Source organism: Monodon monoceros, unplaced genomic scaffold, assembly GCF_005190385.1.
Source record: "Monodon monoceros isolate NGI ecotype Baffin Bay Population unplaced genomic scaffold, NGI_Narwhal_1 Super_Scaffold_20, whole genome shotgun sequence".
NCBI lineage: Eukaryota > Metazoa > Chordata > Mammalia > Artiodactyla > Monodontidae > Monodon > Monodon monoceros.
In genome coordinates, this window is record NW_021703777.1 from 100,858,537 (window position 1) to 100,878,522 (window position 19,986).

The 19,986-nt window shown below is 45.8% G+C and overlaps 1 protein-coding gene across 6 annotated transcripts in view; it reads right to left on the bottom strand.

The window, feature by feature from the left end:
• Positions 1-5,014: 5,014 nt before the first annotated feature.
• The window catches only part of EVC2 (EvC ciliary complex subunit 2), a 142,298-nt gene continuing 127,326 nt past the window's right edge, over positions 5,015-19,986 (bottom strand). For 4 of the 6 annotated variants that reach the window (XM_029235123.1, XM_029235126.1, XM_029235128.1 and 1 more), the window contains 3 exons: positions 13,207-13,403; positions 10,357-10,458; positions 5,015-7,833 (listed from right to left, as the gene is read on the bottom strand). In XM_029235123.1, coding sequence (XP_029090956.1) covers positions 7,563-7,833; positions 10,357-10,458; positions 13,207-13,403 — 570 coding nt within the window. In that variant the 3' untranslated portion in view covers positions 5,015-7,562. Of the gene's footprint in view, positions 7,834-10,356; positions 10,459-13,206; positions 13,404-18,112; positions 19,790-19,986 lie in introns of those variants that run through there. The other 2 variants (XM_029235124.1, XM_029235125.1) reach the window with 2 other exon arrangements.

A 19,986-nucleotide genomic window follows, 5' to 3' on the forward strand; every position in this document is an offset into this window, starting at 1 on the left:
TGACTTACTTCACTCAGTATGACAATCTCTAGGTCCATCCATGTTGCTGCAAATGGCATTATTCTGGTCTTTTTTATTTGCCTAGTAATTTTGGATTGGCTCCAGGCATAGGTGATTTTATGTTTTGGGGGCACTGGATTATCTTGTATTCCTCTAAGTGGCTTCGGACTTTGTTCTGGCATGCTGTGAAGTCACTTGAGATCAGTTTAAATTGTTTGAGGCTTGTTTTCTTTCTTTCTTTCTTTTTTTTTTAATGGTTTTATCAAGATAGAATTTACATACCATAAAGTTCACCCACTTAAAGTGTACAGTTCCCTGTGTTTTTAGTATATTTACAGAGTTGTGCAATCATAGCTATAATCTAATTTTATAAAATTTGCGTTACCTCAAAATGTACCCATCAGCCATCACTCTCCACGATCCCCATGCTCCTGCCCAACCCTCATGATTCCAGGCAACTACTTTCTCTCTCTATAGATTTGTTGAGACTTGCTTTTAAGCTTTGTTATGGTGAATCCAGAACTGTTCATGTATTCCCATTACCAAGGCAAGATCCACCAGAAGACCAGCTGATGCATCACACCCTGGCTGGCGGGAATGGGAAATATTCCCAGTCCTTGGTGAGCTTTGGGAATTGTTTGGAAACTACGTCTTTCTGGTGGTTCTTTCTCCCTGCTGACAGTTCACCCTCATGTACACATGGCTCAGTATTCAGACAAAGACTCAAGGGGGTCCTGTTATTGATACTAACGTGCCCTCCCTCTTTCTCTTTCTCTCTCCCTCTCTGTGTCTCTCCTCTATATTCTGCCTCGTAAATCCCAGTTGCCTCAGCCTCCCTGAATTCCGCTCTCTGTCTCCTCAACTCAGGGAGACTGCTGGGCTCTGTTTGGGTTTTCCCTCCCTGATCTGCAGCCTTAAAACTGCCTCCGGGCACTAAGCTAGGGCAGTCATAGGGCTCCCTTCATTTATTTCCCTTTTTTTAGATATCACGGTCCCATGCTGCCTATTGCTCAATGTCTGAAAATAGTTCTTTCCTGTATTTTGGCTAGTTCTCTAGTTGTTTAAGTTGGAAGTTTAAATTCAGTCTGTGTTACTGTATCACGGCCAGATGTCCTTTCATGTTATGTTGAAGCGAATCTCTAACAACATATAATTTCGTCCATAAATATTTCAGTATGTCTCTCCAAAAGATGAGTCTTATTTTTTTTTACCATAACTATCAATTATTCCTAGCCAATTGTTAACTCTAGGGAAAATGAAAAGTTACACCAAAAAGGAAATGTAATTAAAATGCACTACATGGATCAGCTTCAAATAAAATTTTATTAGTTATAATAACATAAATGCTGAATATTTAGTGAAAATTGTACTTTAATCGCATTAGATAACTGGAGAGGAAGGGTGTGTGTGTTTACGTGTGTATAAGAAAGCTAAATTCTCATCTGCTGTAATAGAAGGTCAATGTATGTTATGAATGATACAGCACTGAGAAGTTGCACTGTGTTCCTAAGAGTATAAATCTTGATGCCACAAGAAACAGCTAAACAGTTGAAATTAGCTGCTCCTGGAAAAGAAGAAATTAAAGGTAAGGAGTAGTGGTCAGGGGACTACAGGGGGCTGTAAGAGACTGTACTTTAATCTTAAATAGAGAAAAAGAAATACTAAAATTTGTTGTATCAGAAGTCAAAGAAACTGAAAATAGGACAATAGAAACAAATCAAGAAAACATAAAACCAGTTCTTGGAAAAGATCAATAAAATCAATATACGTGTAACCATGTTAATCAAGGGAGAGAAAAGGAGAATAAGCTCATTACATATTGGAAATGAAAGAGTGGTCATCACAACTATTCTCTTGGACATTAAAAGGAAAACAAAGGAATATTTTCCAAAACTTTATGCTTGCACATTTGATAACTTATATGAAATGGACCAATTTCTCAAGAGACACATGTTACCAAAACTCACACAAGAAGTAACAATCTAAATAGGCTTATATCTATTAAGGTAACTGAATCGATAATTAATACCCTTCCAAAACAGAAAGCACTAGGCCCAGATGGATTCACTGGTGAAACTATTCCATATGATAATTATTATTATTCAAGGAAGACGTGAAACCAATTCTCTACAATCTCTCCCAGATAGTAGAAGCAGAGGAAACACTTCCTAAATCATTCTATGGGATCAACATTACCTTAATATCAGATAAAGATAAGAAAGGAAAACAACAAACCAATATCTTTCATAAATGCAGATGCAAAAATCCTCAACAAAACATTAGCAAATCAAATCCAATAAGAGTGACATCTTTAAAGTAGTGAAAGAAAAAAATTTAAACACTGGAAACCTAGAACTCTACACTCAGTAAAAACAGCTTTTGAAAATGAAGGCAATAGAGAGACTTTTGACACAAAGTGTGAGAAAACTCATCACCAGAAAACTTGCACTAGAAGAAATCTTATGGGACATGTTTTATGAAGAAGATAAGTGATACAAGACGGAAATATGGATCTACATAAAAGAAAAATGAGCACCAGAAGGTGCAAATATTTGTAAAAACATATTCTTCTAATTTTAAGTCTTTAAAAGATAACTGCATATAAAAAGTAGAATATCATCAACGTACATGGGAGTTTAACACAAATAGAAGCAAAAATGTGGTTAACAATAGCAGAGAGGATAGAGCAGGGAAATGGAAGTGTATTGTCGCAAGATTCTTACACTATATGTGAAGGTACATAATGCTATTTGAAGATGGAATATAAGTAAAAAAAGTATATTGTAAAACCTAGGACAGCCTCTAAAAAAAAGATATGATAGGATTTCCCTGGTGGTGCAGTGGTTAAGAATCCACCTGCTAATGCAGGGAACACAGGTTCAAGCTCTGGTCTGGGAAGATTCCACATGCCGCAGAGCAACTAAGCCCGTGCGCCACAACTACTGAAGCCCGTGTGCCTAGAGCCCCCGCTCTGCAACAGGAGAAGCCACTGCAATGAGAATCCCACGCACCGCAACGAAGAGTAGCCCCCACTCACAGCAACTAGAGAAAGCACACGTGCAGCAGTGAAGACCCAACCAGCCAAAAATAAATAAATAAAGTTAAAAAAAGAAGTATGATAATAATCCAACAGAGAAAATAAAACTGAATCATAAAAGATACTCAACGCCAAAAAGGCAGGAATGGAGGGAAAAGAGAACAAATAACATATCAAAGAATGGAAAACGAAATAGCAGTTTGGTAGATTAAAATGCAAACACAACAAATATCAACAAATACATTAAATATAATGGTCTAAACACCATCATTAAATAAAAGGCAGAGACCTTTAGCATCACCCCCACAGCCTGTAAGGAAACTCTGGGAGTCAGTGATGGTTCATCTCCTGGGGCTGGAGGAGGAATCCCCTTCCCCTGAACATGTTACCACACAAATGAAGTAGGGGTGCAGTAAAATTAGGGAGGAAGTACTCTCAGGTGGGTGAGAAATGGTCATTCCCATATACATTAATGATGAGTAACGTCATTTCATAGCAGGTTATCTGTCAAATAAGAATAATAACATCCTCCTCTACCTGGTCTTCTTGAAGATTAAGAAAAATTTAGATAAATCTTCAAGTGATGTGCCTGATCCAGAGAAAGCAAACTCACGAGTAATGGTGTTAGTGTTGTTGTTGGTGGTGGAGTGGTTGCTGGTGATTTTGGCAAACAAAGGCCAGACAAGCAAGGACGCATACAAAGCAGGAATAGAATTATCTCCTCACTCCCTACCTGTAGCTGTGTATTGGAAGACAGAAGCCAATAAAAAGCCCAAGTAACTGCTTCTACTCCTGGCCCATCCTCCATAAGACATTTAGAGTTCCTTTCTAAAACAAATCATATCATGTCACTCCTCTGTTTACAAACTTTCTAAGACAACAGTAATAGCTAGCATTTATTGTGTGTTCCCTGTAGCAGACACATTACAGTATCACTTCATTAATCCTATAAAACAGGTGAGGGAAACGGAGGTTCACAGAAATTAGGTAGCTTCTCTAAGGCCACAGAGTAAATGGCAGATCCAGGAGGCAAACCCAGATCCACCTTCTTCTTTGTGTCTCATTGCCAATCAATGGCTCCATGGAAAGTAGAGGCTTCCCCTATAGACACAGGTAGGAAGGTTATTAGTGGACAATTCATGGAGGTCTTGTAGGCAATGAAAAGTTTTTGGAGGTCTTTCAGCAAGGGAGTGACTCAGATATGGCTACCATAGAACAAATTGACTTGAGCCAACCTGGAGAGAATGGACGCTGCTGGCACCATCCAGGAGAGACATGGCCTGGGAAGGAGTGGAAGGGAGGAAGAGGGCATCGATGTGAAGGTTAATGCAGTAGTCCAATCAGCAAGACGTAGTCATCATATTTGGGGGTTGAAAACAGGAAGATGTCTAGGATGACCTGTAGGTTTTTGACTTGGTACCATCTACTCAGAGGTGGGACATCCCATAGTGGAACAGGCTTCATAGGAAGCCAATGGGTTCAGGGTTGGACAGGCATCTGTGACAAATGTGTCTGGAGCCCAAGAGGAAGTCCAGTCTGGAGATAAAGATTTGAGGTCAAAAGCTTAAAGCTGTTCCCAAATATCCCCAGTCAGGTTGCATCTCACTCCCAAATTCCCACAGCATGGTTTTCAGAACTCTATTTTATCCCTTATGCTTAACGATGATTTATTTTTGTGTCTGTCAACTTAACTAGACTGAACTCTTAGAAGACATGATCCATGGGACACTGAGCCTCAGAGAGGTTAGCAATTTTCTCAAATTCTCCCAACTTGTAAGTAATGGAGCCCCATCTTGAAATCAAGTCCTCTCAATTCAAGTTCCCTGGAGCTTCTCTCTTATGAATAGGCTTCCATGTATTGTGGCAGGTACAGCCCTTCTAGAAGGGTCACTGTCTTCATGTAGGGTGAAAACAGGAATGAAAGGAACCGCAAAGCTCAATGTTATGAGTATGTAAAAACATAATAAGTAAGCTACATTTATTGCATATCAACATTTTATTGAACACCAACATTTTATATAATATCCAACATCTTCACTCTTTGTGCCATCCCTACCCCTAAGGTAGGTATTAGGACCCCTGTTTTACAGATGAGGAGACTAAGGTTCAGAGTGGTAAAGTGACTTGCTTACAAGTTGTAGAGCCAGGATTTAAACCTGAGCTACCTGATTCCAGGAGCACAAGATTTCCCTATCACATCTTCGTGTTTCCCATGCAGTGAGTTTAGAGAAATTAAATCAATAGCTAGTCTTTGTCTATTAACATAAGGAGTTATTATTAGGTTCAAATGCTGTATTTTGAATAGTTTGAGCACCTCCTGTTGTTGCTAATAATCTATTCAATCAGCCTTCAGCCCATAATTTTGACCTATTTTTTCGAATCCTTATGTGCAATCTATTTTCAACCATGCATAATTCTAGCAGAGTCCTAGAATGAGGAAATTATTAGAAAGGCAGATGGGTCACCTTCAAGAAATACAGAAGGACATAGATGTGGCAGGTGCACACCACCACCAAACACTTTACTGATCCAGTTTCATCTAATCTTCATAACAAGGGATTCTCATCATCCTTTTGTTGATGAAGAATACGAGGCTCTGAAATGTCAGGTGACTTCCACAGGACACACAGCTCACGAGCAACAGAGCAGGATCTGAACTTAAGTAAGCTTACACCAAAGACCATGCGTTTTCCACTCCACTATCCTGTGTGAAAATCACTGCTCTTTCTCTCCTCTCTCTTCTCACTTGAGCTTCTGATGGGAAAACTGACCCCATCCACTCTTCTCTCCTGCATTTGAACTGCGTACTTGTGCATATCTGCTAATGCAGAGATATGGCCAACTGGCAGCCACTATGATGGTACACAGCTGCCCCTGGAAGAAGTGCAACTCCAGGCAAAGATCCCTGATGCATGCAGATTCCCACGCATGCTGATGGGAAACTGCAAATAAGACTTGGCCTTCAGGTTGCCAAAGGCAATGCAATGTCTCATGGCAGGTAAGGGTTTGAAAGCTAGGAGACTTGGGTTCAAAGTGAGGATTCCTCCCTTACACATGGTGTGATCACAGGCGAGTTACTTAAACTTTCTGAGTCTCAGTTTCCTTGGCTGTAAAATGGGAGTAGTGACCCTCATCTGCTGGGTATTGTCAAGGATTAAGAAGTGGGTTCAATAAAAAGGAACGAAGTTGGGTCATTTGTAGAGACGTGGATGGATCTAGAGACTGTCATACAGAGTGAAGTGAGTCAGAAAGAGAAAAACAAATATCGTATATTAACACATATATGTGGAACCTAGAAAAATGGTACAGATGAATTGGTTTGCAGGGCAGAAATTGAGACACAGATGTGAGAACAAACGTATGGACACCAAGGGGGGAAAGTGGTGGCGGTGATGGTGGTGGTGTGATGAATTGGGAGAGTGGGATTGACATATGTACACTGATATGTATAAAATAGATAACTAATAAGAACCTGCTGTATATAAAAAAAAAAAAGTGGGTTCAAGTAGCTGTAAGGGTCTAGAAGCAACTCTCATGTAAGAGATGTTTCATCAGAATCCCTTTTCTTCTCGTTGGTGACAGGATTCCCTGCCTAATCATTTCCCACGCTTAGGAAAGACCCATTATAATTGTATTCTTTGCCTGGTTCTCAGAAAAGCTCATATAATGATCCAACCACACTGTGAGGATGGAGAGGGTCAGGGCACAGGAAAGCACTTTGTGCAACACGAGGACCTGTGTGCAGTCAGTTTGCTGGCAAACACCTGAGGGCAGGTATGTGTCCATTTACCAAGTCCAGGAGAAGGGACAAGGGTTTGGGGCCGTAAAGAGTTCAGTGAGTCCTGGCTTTGTTACTTAGTGGCTTTATCATCTTGCCTAAATCCCCTCACCTCCTTAAGCCTCTGAGTTTCCTGATTTGAGTTGGATATGGTATCGCCCAGTGGCTGGCACATCTTCTGGCCCCTGGAAAGACGGAGGGCAAATTTCCATTGAACATCACAACGTGATGGCCAAAACCCAAGAAGGGATTAAAAATAAATGCTTCCTACAGAAAGCAAAGACGAGTTCCCTTGAGAAGAGCTTTAGGGAAAATGCTCTTCTTTCAAAAGCTCCCTTGATGAAAATAGAATATGTAACAAACACACAATGTGAGAGAAGAGAGAGCCTTGCCTTCAACATACAGCCCACTCTTCAGCCAGGTGTTGCGGGGATGTGAATTAGGGGCCCGGGGCTCCTCTAGACCTTCAGCAAGGTGGGACTGAAAGCAACGAGGGTTCACGGGCTGGTCCCCTGTCTCTTCATGTCCCTTGCGATGCTGAAGGGAAATGGGCCATCTGGGAATTCATGGGACCAGACTAAACTGAGCCCATGAAAGTCATGGTGAGGGAGGGAGAGTGGATGTATCTGTCCTCTGCAAGTGCAATTACTACCTGCAAGTTGTACATTATAAACACATACACACACTCATGTGGGCAGGAGAGAACAAATCTTTCTGTCTTCAGACTCCTTGGAGCTTTCCTTTGGGCTAGTTCATGCCCAAGGCCCAAGTGGCCTTTTTGGCATTCAGAAAGTTCTTCTTCTTTTTCCTGGGAGGAAGGTGCAGTGAGATCTCCGGCTCCTTTGGATTTCTGAAGATAAAGAGCTTTTCGCCAGTGTTTAATAAATCAATGGTTTCTGCCCCTACAATGGGCACCGGGGCCAGTTCACCAATGGACTCCAGTGACAGGTGTGGCCAACTTCCTTTTCCAGAGAATATCACCCTCTCTCTGAGAGGGGGACACGTCTTCTTTAATATGCTAAAGAAAGAACAGAAGATCAGATACGACGTTTTTGGCAACTGACTCTCCCGTGTCCTGAAAGAGTTCTCTAGGAAAACCCCCTTTTGTCCCTAGGGCCCCAATCAAGTGTCTTTTAAAGAAAGGTTTTGCCCTGTGGTTGCCAGGTTGCCCCTGAGATTAGCTGAAGCCTGTAGCAGCGGTGGCTGTAGACAGCTCTCACCAACTCATGACTGTTCACTTTTGTGGAGTTTTGTGAGCCTGTGGTCATCATACTGTCAGCACGGAATCAGCCATGGTGGGAGTGCTTCACACCACGGAAACTAAGTGCTACAAATCAGAGCTCCCATCTCCTCCAGGAACAATTGTGAGACATTTCCTAGGACACCCCTGCCTGTGGGCTTCACACTAAAAGCAGGCTGACAAAGCCTGATTATAAAGCAACAGTTAGAAGTTAGGTAAAATGTGTTTGAAATAGGACAGAGCAACACACTTTGAGAATATCCTGTAAAAGGACTGCTGGAATCCTGCCCATAAGCAATCCAGTCCCTAAATCCTGGCTGCTCTTGATAATGGTTCTGACTCCTCCTCAGAGCGCTCTACAACCTGAAAGCCACAGGGTCCTTGCCCAAGCGGTGCAGGACGAGGCCATATCACTGGGAGTCGACCTACTGGAGGCCACTGGTAGGCTCGTGGGCCCTTCCTGAACAGGCGTGGCTAATGAGGCTCCATCCCCCTCAGCACGAACTCCTGCCCTGGCAGCTGCATGATCTGAGCAAGGACTCAAAGGCAACTCGGACTGACTCACAGTCTCTCCTCCTCCCGCCATTGTACACAGCATCTCAAGGCAAAAAGGCAAGTACAGTGATCCGAGACAGTGGCGCCAGGGTTCTCCTGATCTGTACTCGCCCACTTGTGTCAGTGCAGCCCAGGAAGGCATTCAGCAGCCCCATCCCCCTGCTAATCTAGAACAACTGACTTCCGTTCCTTAGTGGAGCGCTTTACAGTATACAGCTTGAATTGAATTTTCTTGGTTTGGGCTCAATATCCGGTTCTAATTTCTCTGGGACTAAATTCTGATACCTGGCCCATTATCAATGGCTCCCAGATTTTTATTCATGGACTATTTGGGAAGCTTGTCTCTGCGGCTTCACCGGAGCCCTGAGAAATTATGGAAGGGGCAGGACACTTCTCTTGGACATCCTCGGTTTCCAGAGCACACTTTGGTTATCACATTTTTTTTTTTTTTTTTTTTTTTTGCGGTACGCGGGTCTCTCACTGTTGTGGCCTCTCCCGTTGCGGAGCACAGCCTCGGGATGTGCAGGCTCAGCGGCCATGGCTCACGGGCCCAGCCGCTCCGCGGCATGTGGGATCTTCCCGGACCGGGTCACGAACCCGTGTGCCCTGCATCGGCAGGCGGACTCTCAACCACTGCGCCACCAGGGAAGCCCCTGGTTATCACATTTTAACCTTTTATGTTAAACGGTCTAATGTAACTCTTGTGACTCATGTTACCCTTTTTCCGAATCTCTAGTGGGAAACACGCGAGACCCTTGGTCTGTTGTTTGTAGCACCCTAAAACCGCGCTGCCTCTAACTTTCCTCTGCTCTCCAGGTGTGCAATCACCACAGCTGAAAGAGAAGGCACTCAAGAGAGTGAGAAGAGCGCTGGCCCGGAAGTTCAGGGAAATAAAGGGGTTGGTTACATGGCCCTAAATCCCATGGCCACTTTTAACAGCTGCAGGCATGGGGTCTCTTCCTCTGACCTCCCTGAGCTGGTGAGGCGTGGCCGTGGCATTTCCCCCACTTTCCAGAAAGTGGGGAGGCTCAGTGCAGCAAGGCGAGAGAGGGCTTTGTAAACTATAAAGTCTGAACATTTATAAGGAATTATTCTCCTTCTAATGAGATTCCATTTAAAAAGAGCCCTTAGTTAAAATAAATACTGCAATTAAAATGCTAATAAATGACAGAACATTCTCCCACTGATAGCTGGTGGCTATCTTCAGCTCATAAACTAAGCACACTTTGCATTTTTTTTTTCAATTGAAGTATAGTTGATTTACAATATTGTGTTCATTTCAGGTGTACAGCAAAGTGCACCTTTTCCATTTTAGGTTATTACAAGCTATTGAATATAGTTCCCCGTGCTATATAGTAAATCCTTGTTGCTTATCTATTTTATATCTAGTAGTTTTTATCTGTTAATCCCATACTCCTAATTTATCCCTCCCCACCCTGCCCCCACTATCCCCTTTGGTAACCGTAAGTTGGTATTCTATGTCTGTGAGTCTATTTCTGTTTTGTAAATAAGTTCATCTGTATGACTTTTAAATTCCACATATAAGTGGTATCATATGGTATCTGTCTTTCTCTGCTTACTTCACTTCAAACTAAGCCCACTTTGAATAAAGGCTGCGGTCTTTAGGGAAGGAATATTGACATGTTTGCAGTAACCCTCCCTTTGTGGTCCCCTCCGCCTCCCCTTCCCAGCTCACAGGCAGCCTGGCTGCCCTCCTCAGCCCACCTGAGCAGATGCCCTCATTACCTCTCCTTCCTCTTGTGAGCCCAGAGCATCTTTTCTAATCCTCTGCTTATCAGTTCTCCTCGAAGTTTGCTCTCAAAGGCTTGCCACCAGCCCTGATGTTTCCTGAGGGCAAGAAGGGAGCGTTCTTATATTTTCAAAAAGAACAGAATCTTCAAGCGATGCAAAATCTTAAAAAGCACTGTGGGGACTCCTTCCCTCAGTGTGACCTTTGGCTGACATGAGAAACCCTGAGACTTTTCACGTTTGTTCTCTCACTCACTCTGTGAACACTGATCAAGCATCTTTTCTGGCCGAGTCAAGACACGGTCTCTGCCGCAAGGGGTCCCCAATCCACGGGTCACAGACAGGTCCCAGGTGACATCAGTCAGATAAAGGAAGGCTGCCGAGACGCGGGACACTTGAGCTGAATCTTGGTATCTCAGCAGGGAACGCATGGTGCATTCGAGAAGGAATGGGCTCTCTGCCTTGGCTTGTGTGCAGTCCACCTCCCCCACTGGAGCGGACACCCCATGCAGCACGACTGTCCCTTACTCTCCCATGTGCACCAGTGCCTAAGACAGTCGACATACTAGGATCTCAGTGAGTGTTCATGAATATATGAATAAGAAGGTTGAGAAGGCACAGTGGAAGCTTGGAAGGTGGGTGAGGCAGGGAGTCCTCATGCCACGTGAAGGAGTGTGATTCTCGACCGAAGAAGGGACAGTGTATAAGGAATAGGGGGTGGGGAGGTGTTCGCAGGCTTGGGCTCAAATCAAGTCAGTAAAGATCAGTGTAGCAGAGAGTCCTGTCTATGCCTGCCTCTGGCCAAGTTCATACTCTGCCTCAGCTGGTTCACACTGCCCAGCTGGTGGGGTGAAGGACCCTTGCCCACGCTGGGCCAGGCTCTCTGTCCCAGGAGTCTAGCTCTTGAGAAGAGAAGGCTGGTCCTCTGAAGGGAGCCCCCAGAGAGGATGGTCTCCGTGCTCTCCTTGTCCTGCCCATACAGGGACCCGGCGTACAGCTCTTCCTGGATTCTGACAGGTCCCTCACACACACTTTCTTGCTTAGATTCATCAGTCAGTTTCTGCTGCGTGAAACCCAAGACTCTGAACTGACAGTGTGCCCAGGCACCAGTCGCTTAGGACACAGGAGTAGTGGCTGCCCTGCCCTCAGAGGCTATGGTGAGTGGCTTTTGACTCCAGACGTCATCCAGTCTACTTGGCCATGAGGTCGGGCTACACAAGGGCATGCCCATGCTCCACACTCCTGGCGACAAGCCACCTGGGCGCTCCTGCTTTGTCCCACATCCACCTGCCCATGCCGGCTTACCAGCCTCCCAAACTAAACTGGCCGAAGGGGAGCCCGTAAATAAGGTCCTCGTGGGCAGCACTCAGGCAGAGGTGACATCGCTGTGACCCTGCACATTCCTGCTCCAGCGTCACCACTGACATCTGCCACCTTCATGCTCTTGCCTGACTGGGCACTGAGAGAAACCAGGCTGAGACGCGCAACTCTCTGACCACGCCCAGCTCTCTGACCACGCCCACACCAGCCCTGACCCCACCCACACCCCAGCTCCTGTGACCACACTCACATCCAGCCCTCGTGGTGGGCCCCACCAACTCTAGGAAGGCTCGTCCCAGCCCCTGTGGACTCCCACCCCTGCTCAACAGCTGTTGTTCCCAGGCTCCTATCCTTCCTTTCACCCTAACCCTACTCTTAGCCCTCAGCTGAGTCAGGGACCCCCTTTACGCGTCAGGAAAAATAATGCACATACACACCTTTCCACACAATCATGCCATTTTGGAAGACTCATGGGCTCCGAGACACCCATCCCCAGTCTCCTGTGGGTCCTGGTTGAGGATCTCAGCTTCACTGCCTGGTCTTCAACACTTTCAGGTCTGCTCACAGCTTTCCTTGTAGCCTCACCCCCAGCAAATTCTGCTCTCAAGTGGCACCACTGGCTGCCCCAAACCCACCTTATCCACAGCCACACTTCATGTCTTGACTTAAAAAGACCCTTAACTGATCAAACGCACACCTGACTCTTGACCCTAAAAAAGTAGCTCTGCAGCATTATCCATAATTGAGGAGAAATGAACACAAACTAAATGTCCAGTAAGAGGATAACAGTTACATACACTATGCTACACACCTCAGTGGAACAATAGGCAGCTGTTAAAAATAATATCTATGGAGATGTTTCAATAACTGGGAAAAGTATGAATTTTAATTTGTTAATAAAAACAGCAGAAATAGCGTCAAAATAGTGTGATAATTAGAAAGCCGTCTGCACGTGGACAAGAGTCGAAAGGTAATAAGCAAACTTGCCTCTGATATAAGGTTCTGAAAAGCACGACACAAGGTTGTATATACTGGGATTACTATACACACACACACACACACACACACACACACACACAATGCACACACTCATAAAACCCAGCAGAGGAAACATGTTCTGGAGGAAGAATGGTAGCAAAACGCTAACAGCCATTTTCTCCAGCTGATAGAACCATGGATATATTTTTCTTCTTTTTCTTTATGTATTTATTGTATTTATTTATTTCCTTTATTATTTATTCCTTGGGCTGTAAATATGCATATATGGCATATTTACAGCCCAAGGCTACTTATTCTCTTAAGATCCTACCGGGGAAATGAATTGGTGATGAAAAGAGAAGCTGTGGACAAAATACTTGGGTCTGCCATGACTTACACAGAGGATGCATAGCGACTCTCCGGGATGCTGTCTGTTTCTTGAGCAAAGGAATTCCCCTGGGAAGGCGGGTGTGCTTGTGCCCCATGGTCCCGCTCCCCTCTCCCATCCGTTCTCTCTACAGGGACCTCGTTTTCCCACCCTGTACTCACCCCCTCCTGCCCAGGTCAGCCTGCACCCCGCCGCCGTCACTCTCCGCTGTGTGGTCCTGATGCCTCTGGCCCACGGGATCCAGCACGGAGAGCAGCTCGGGCTGCAAGGCTGCAGGCACAGCCACGCTCAGGAGCCAACGCACCGTGCTCCCCGGCAGCATCGTCAGCTTCGACAGGTAGGACGCCAATCTCAGCTCCTAGAGGAGTGAATGCAGGGACTCAGAGCCTCATGGCTCTAATCTTGACGAACAGCAAGTTTTAATGGATCACAGTCTTAGGACTTTTTGTCCCCAGGAGATAAATATTTTAGTACCTCAGTCTTGAAACCATGTTCCCAAAGTCACAGAGCTGTCAAGAAAAATCTATTTGGTCAGCAGCCTTGGCTTGCCATGACATTCCCCAAGCCTTCATCCATCCCTTCCAACTACTCTCCACTCACTCTTCACAGCTGCAGCCTGGGCCCATTAGTAATTTCTCCTTCTTCTCATGTTCGGTGAGGTGATAGGGCTCAGAGGGAATAGCACAGACTGGAAACGACTGAAATGTGCCTAAATCAGTGGATGGTTAAAGAAACTGTGCTATGGCCATGCCACGGAATACCAGTCTGCAGTGAAAGGAAAGAACTGGATGGATCCCTAGGGCGTTTCGCTGCGTAAAAAGAGCCAGGCCCCGCTGTACTTCTGCGTGAATAACATTCCAGAGGTGACAAAATTTAGAGATGGGGGACAGAGCATTAGTGGCCGGGGTTAGGGATGTGGAGGGGAAATGGATATAACCATAAAAGCGTAGCACAAACAGATCTTTGTGGTGACCAAACAGTTCGACATCTTAAATGCGGTGTCACGCTAAACTACATGTGGTAAAATGACACAGAACTATACATGCATTTTATATGCATGTCAACTTTCTGGTTTTGATATTGTCCTAGGGTCCTGTAAGATGCAACCATGGGGGGAAACAGTGAAACAGGGGTCAGGGCACTGGAACTCTCCATACTAGCTTTGCAACTTCTTGTGAACCTAAAAGTATTTCAGAAAAAGGTTTGAAAAGGAGAAAGAGAGAGTACAGGCAGGCTCTGCACTCCCCCAAACCTGTGTTGGCTCCCAGCCCCAATGCACAGAACTGTGTGTCCTTGGGAAGTGTCTTTATTTCTCTTCAGGCCTCAGCTCCCTCATATTGTAAAATGAGTTAACAATAATACCTATGTCAAAAGGCTTTGTGAGGACAAAATGAGCTGTGACGTGTAAAACTGGTCTGTGTTAAGAAGGTAAACTCCCTTTCTTAGCAACAGCATGGGCATGCCTGGCCTCCTGGCCAACCAGAGACCTTCCCTGGGATTTTACACAGCAAACCCAGGAGAAAAAAAGCACTTCATACAGGAAAACCAGGACAGCTGGATGCTGAAAGGCCATCAGCTCAGGGCTGTCAGCTTTCATGTCCCTTCCTGTGTAGAATAAGCTTATTAGTGGACACAAAGAAACAGGGGAGAGAGACAGAGAAGGAGAGAGACCCACAAAGAGTCCTTTGCCAGTTGAGCCCCCAGAGCTCAGCTCTGCTCTTGGAGGGGACAGTCAGGGTATTAATATATTTCGTTTACACTCAAACTAGTTTGAAATGAATTTCTGTTACCTTCACCTAGAAAGAATTCTGACTTTACAAGACATCTAAGTGCCGTGCTTGACAAATCAAGGTCATTCAGTGAGTGTTTGTTGTTGCTGTTGTTACAGTATTTGTATGAGTTTCCTATTGCAGCTGTAACAGATCACCTCAAACTTGGGCTTAAAACAACACACATTTATTCTCTTACGGTTCTGGAGGCCAGAAGTCTGAAATCAGTGTCACTGGGCTAAAGTCAAGGTCACCCAGGCTGGCTCCTTCTGGAGGCTCCCGGGGAGAATCCCTTCCCTGGCCTTCCCTAGCGTCAGCTGCTGCCTGCATTCTTTGGCGTATGGCCCCTTCCTCCACCTTCAAAGTTCATCCTCCAATCCCTGCTTCTGTCATTCTCACATGGCCTTCTCTTCAAGCTGTGACTCCTGCTTTCCTCTTGTAAGGACACTTGTGATTACATTTAGGGCCCACTGGGATAATCGAGGATAACACCCCCATCTTAAAATCCTTAATCACATCTGCAAAATCCCCTCTGCCATAGAAGGTCATATTCACAGGTTCTGGGAATTAGGACTTAGACATGTTTGGTGGGCCATTGTGCCAGATTATTAGTACACTTATTCATTCAACCAACACCACGATGGAGTCCTACTGGGCGCCAGACCCTGTTCCAGGCACTGGAGGCAGAGCAGTAAGTAACACAAAGTCTCTGCCTTCACGAGGCTCACAGTCAGGTCAAAGAGACAGATAGTAAGCCTACAAAGAAACACCGTATCAGGCAGTGTAGATGCCAGGATGCAAAACAAGGCAGGATAAAGAGACAGAGGGTGAGGGGCGGGGGTGGCTGATATTTGAGGCAGGTGGTCAGGGAAGGCTTCTCCGAGGAGGTGACGTCTGAGCAGGGACCTGAATGAAGTGAGGAAGTGAACCACGGGCATATGGAAGGGAAGAGCTTTCCAGGCAGAGAGAAGGCAAGGGCGAAGACCCTGAGGTGGGGATATCCTTGGCATGTTTCATGGAGAGTGAAGGAGGCCAGTGTGGCGGGCATGGGCCGTGTGAGGAGAGAGACAACAGTTAAGTTGGGACAGGTGGCGGGGGATCAGCTCATACGGACCTTTACATCGTAGGGAGGATTTGACTTGTCTTCATGGTGAGCTGGGGAGTCACTGCAGGAATTTAAGCAGTGGGAATGGCATGAGCTGATTCTCATTTTTTAAAGATGACTTTAGATGACACAGGGGCCATGAACCATCTGCAACAAGTGAGGTAGCAGAGGGGCGGCATCTCAGGCAAGAGATGGTAGCTGTGTGAGCCAGAGTGGTGGAGGGGAGGTGGTGAGAAGTGGTGGGACGCGGGAGACTCTTTGATGGTAGAGCCAACAAGGTTCATTGAAAGACAAGAATAAAGGATGACTCCACCATCTTTCACTTGGGCTGCTGGGTAACTGGTGTCATTTACTCAGATGAGTGGAGCAAGCCTGGGACAGGGGACTGTCAGTCACTCGGAGTTCTGTTTGGACAGGCTAAGTCACTAATGGCGATGTCAAGTCTCAAGTTCAGGGCAGGGGTCTGGAGCTAAGATTAGATGGTAACCAGTGTGGTGATGACATCAGCAAGGGAGTGAATGTAGATGAGAGGGAATGAGGTCCAACGACCGAGTCCTCAGGCTCCCAACGTCCAAAGGCCACGATGCATACAAAACAGGGGCTTGAGCACAGGTAGCCAGAGGGCTGGGAGAGAACCAGGTGTCCAGGGTTTGGAAGCCAAGCAGGGAACATATTCAAGGAAAGGGCTGTGGATCAAGTGCCACAGAGAGGTCAAGAAGGACAAAGACATGGACTTGACCACTGGATTTGGAAACATGGGGCTGCTTACTACTTTGACCAATGCTTTCAGTGCAGTGATGGGGAAAAGTGTTATTATAAATACGAAGCTCTTTCCTGGCGACCCGTGTGCTTCCTTCTGCCTGTAGTACACTCTTCCCCAAAGTGCTCTCTGTCTGGCTCTCCTCAACTCATTCTTTTGGTTTCTACACCAGTGTGAGGCTCCTGGAAGCCTTTCCTGACACCACATTCTGGGACAGATGCCTCTCCTCTGCTTTTCTCTGGTGTTAATCAACTCTCTTCTGTCCAATTCTTGTATAAAATTCAGTTGTCCAATTTCTCATGTGCCTCTGCAGGGAGGTTTTAGGATGGGGTCAGCATCATATACCTCTCTACCTCCAGCATTTAACCCGGTTCCCAGCACAGAGAAAAACATCAACAGACGTGGGTCGAATAAATGAAGGATAAACTCCATCAACACCCTGTAGACTCACTTCTTCCTGAGGCAGAGGAGTAACCCTTCATCACTGGGATCCCCACTGGTGAATATGGGGACCCACCGGCCCACTGCCATGGCTCTCCCAGCTCTGAAGCTTTCTGATCAATAAAATAATCCTTAACAAAGGTCAGTCAACTGGGTCGAGTCTTCCTGAAGGTGGTGACACAAAAAGCATCTGTGTGGGTCACTTCTAGAGACTGAAATGAGTCACAAAGCAATGTGGGGACCGGCTGTTCATGCAGAAGACGGTGGCAGAAAGACCAGGCTTCACAGCAGGCCCTGCCTGCCCCTCTCTCCTGTTCTGCTTCACCACCACTGGACCTGGCACGGATTTCCATTGTTTGGGTGTATCTTGGCATATTTCATCCTTGCCTTGATCTTTAAGAAATACTGCTAATTTTAAGGAATCAAACAATGTAGAAAAGCAGAAAAATGTTAAAGTAATTATTCCAAATGCCACTATCCAGAAATAGTTATCAGTACGATTAGGCAAACCACGTTCCAGGAATATTTTTAGGCATATACATAAGTAGATGAATGGAGGGATGGATGGGTGGATGGGTATACAGATGGACAGATAGGTGAATGGATAGATGGATGATGGATAGTGGGTGGATGGATGGATGGGTGGTTAGGTGGATAGATGGACGAGTGGCCAAATGGACAGATGGATAGATGGATGGATGGATGGTAGGTGAGTGGATGGATGGATGGACAGACAGATGGACTGATGGATAGATGGGTGGATGGATGGATGGGTAGACAAATGGACAAGTGAATGGATGGATGGATAGACAGATGGAGTGACGGCCAGATGGATGGATGGACATGACTATAAAAATGAGATCATAATCCACATAAAATACTATTTGGTTTATGTATTTATTTTGTTAATTGCCTGCTTTCCCCACTAGAATATCAGCTCCTGAGAGCACGGGCTTTATCTGTTTTGTTTTGTTTTTTTTGCGGTATGCGGGCCTCTCGCTGTTGCGGCCCCTCCCGTTGCGGAGCACAGGCTCCGGACGCGCAGGCTCAGCGGCCATGGCTCACGGGCCCAGCCGCTCCGCGGCATGTGGGATCCTCCCAGACCGGGGCACGAACCCGCGTCCCCTGCATCGGCAGGTGGACGGACTCTCAACCACTGCGCCACCAGGGAAGCCCTATCTGTTTTGTTTGCTGCTAAAATCCCAGTGCCTAGGATAGCACTTGCCACTTACTAGGAGCACAGTCAATATTATTCAAGAACAAAGCCCGTTTAGAAGATCTTAAGCTGAATCTAAGTCATCCTTTATGTGGTTAGAAAAGAATGCCACTCTGTCGTCTACAGTGGCTGCAGTCATGCTGGAGCCCCAGGGGAGAAAGGAGGCGAGTTCAGTGAGGACCACAGATGGGGTCCCAGCCTCTCCCCACAGCACAGGGAAACTTCCTGCCTTGTGGGGTTAGTACCATTCATTTTTAAATGAGCACCCCCTTCCTGTTTTATTCATGAAGCAATTAGGAAATACTTTGCTTTAAAGAGAATTGTGCAGTAGCATGAAATGGAATGAGGAGAGCCTTTAAAGGGATAAAAACCCTGATTTTAAACCAGCCCCCACTGACTGGCTATGGGACCCCGGCTAAGTCACATGACCTCTCTGACCCTCAGTCTCTTCATCTGTCAGGTGATGATCCTCTCCATGCCTCTCCTCAACGCTGGGCTGATATCAGCTGCTGTTTGTATCATCACCATCACAGAAGGGCTGACGGATTTGCAGCAGTGCCCTGGGGAGGCTCTTCCCACTGCCGGGGTCCCCAGAGCAATGGTGAGCATGAACTGGGATGATGTGTGATGTGTCTAGCACACAGAGCAGGCATTCGAGAGTGTTATTTAGATATTGTCATAAATATGCAAAAAAGGAGGAGTTGGCAAAGTTGCATAAACATGAAAACATGGCTGCTCGTGTGGAAACTACGCTTCATGCAAATTTGGGAATTCAAACTATGCTGTCCCTAAGGCAGTGTAACCACGAGGAAATAAAACAGAAGAGAGAGAGACAGAGACAGAGAGAGAGATCACAAGAGAAAGAAGAAGAAAAAGGAGGAGAAGGAGGAAGAGGAGGAGGGGAGGAGGAGTAATGAGGAAGAGTAGGAGGAAGAACAGGGAGACAGGGAGGGAGACCTGACCTCCCTCGTTATCATCTCACCTGGTACAGAGAAGAAACAGGTGAAATACAGGAGTCCTCTAAACAGGGAGCGACGGTTAACTTTACAGGTCATCTTGTCTGGGCCACAGTGTCAAGATATTTGGACAAACATCATTCTGGATATTTCTTTGAAGGAGCTTTTGGATGAGATTAATATTTAAGTCAGTGGACTTAAAGCAGATGGCCTTGATGTGGGTGGGCCCCATCTAAGCAGGTGAAGGCCCAAACAGAAAAAAGACTGACCTCTGAGCCACAGTGAATTCTGCCAGTAGTGGGCCTTTGGACTTGACTTGTTAACATCAGCTCTTCTCTGGGTCTCCAGCCTGGTGGTCTATCCTGCCAGCCTATTTGGACTTGCCAGTCTCCATAATCACATGAGCTAATTCCTTAAAGTAAGTCTCTCTCTCCTTCTCTCCCCCCCAAGTCTTTGTGGTTCTGTTTCTCTGAAAAATCCTCACTAATACACAGGGGCTGGAAAAGAAACAAATCAGTTGAGTAGACTTTGCTGAGGGGACTCTACAAGGCACAGGGTTGGGGGCAGGGAAAAACCACCCCCCGACCATAGGGCCAATTCTTCAGCAGAATTCACGGTTTAAAAGAGCCAACAAATCAGAAATGAATCTGGATGAAATTCCACATGTGACACTCTGGCCGTCTGTCAATTCTCT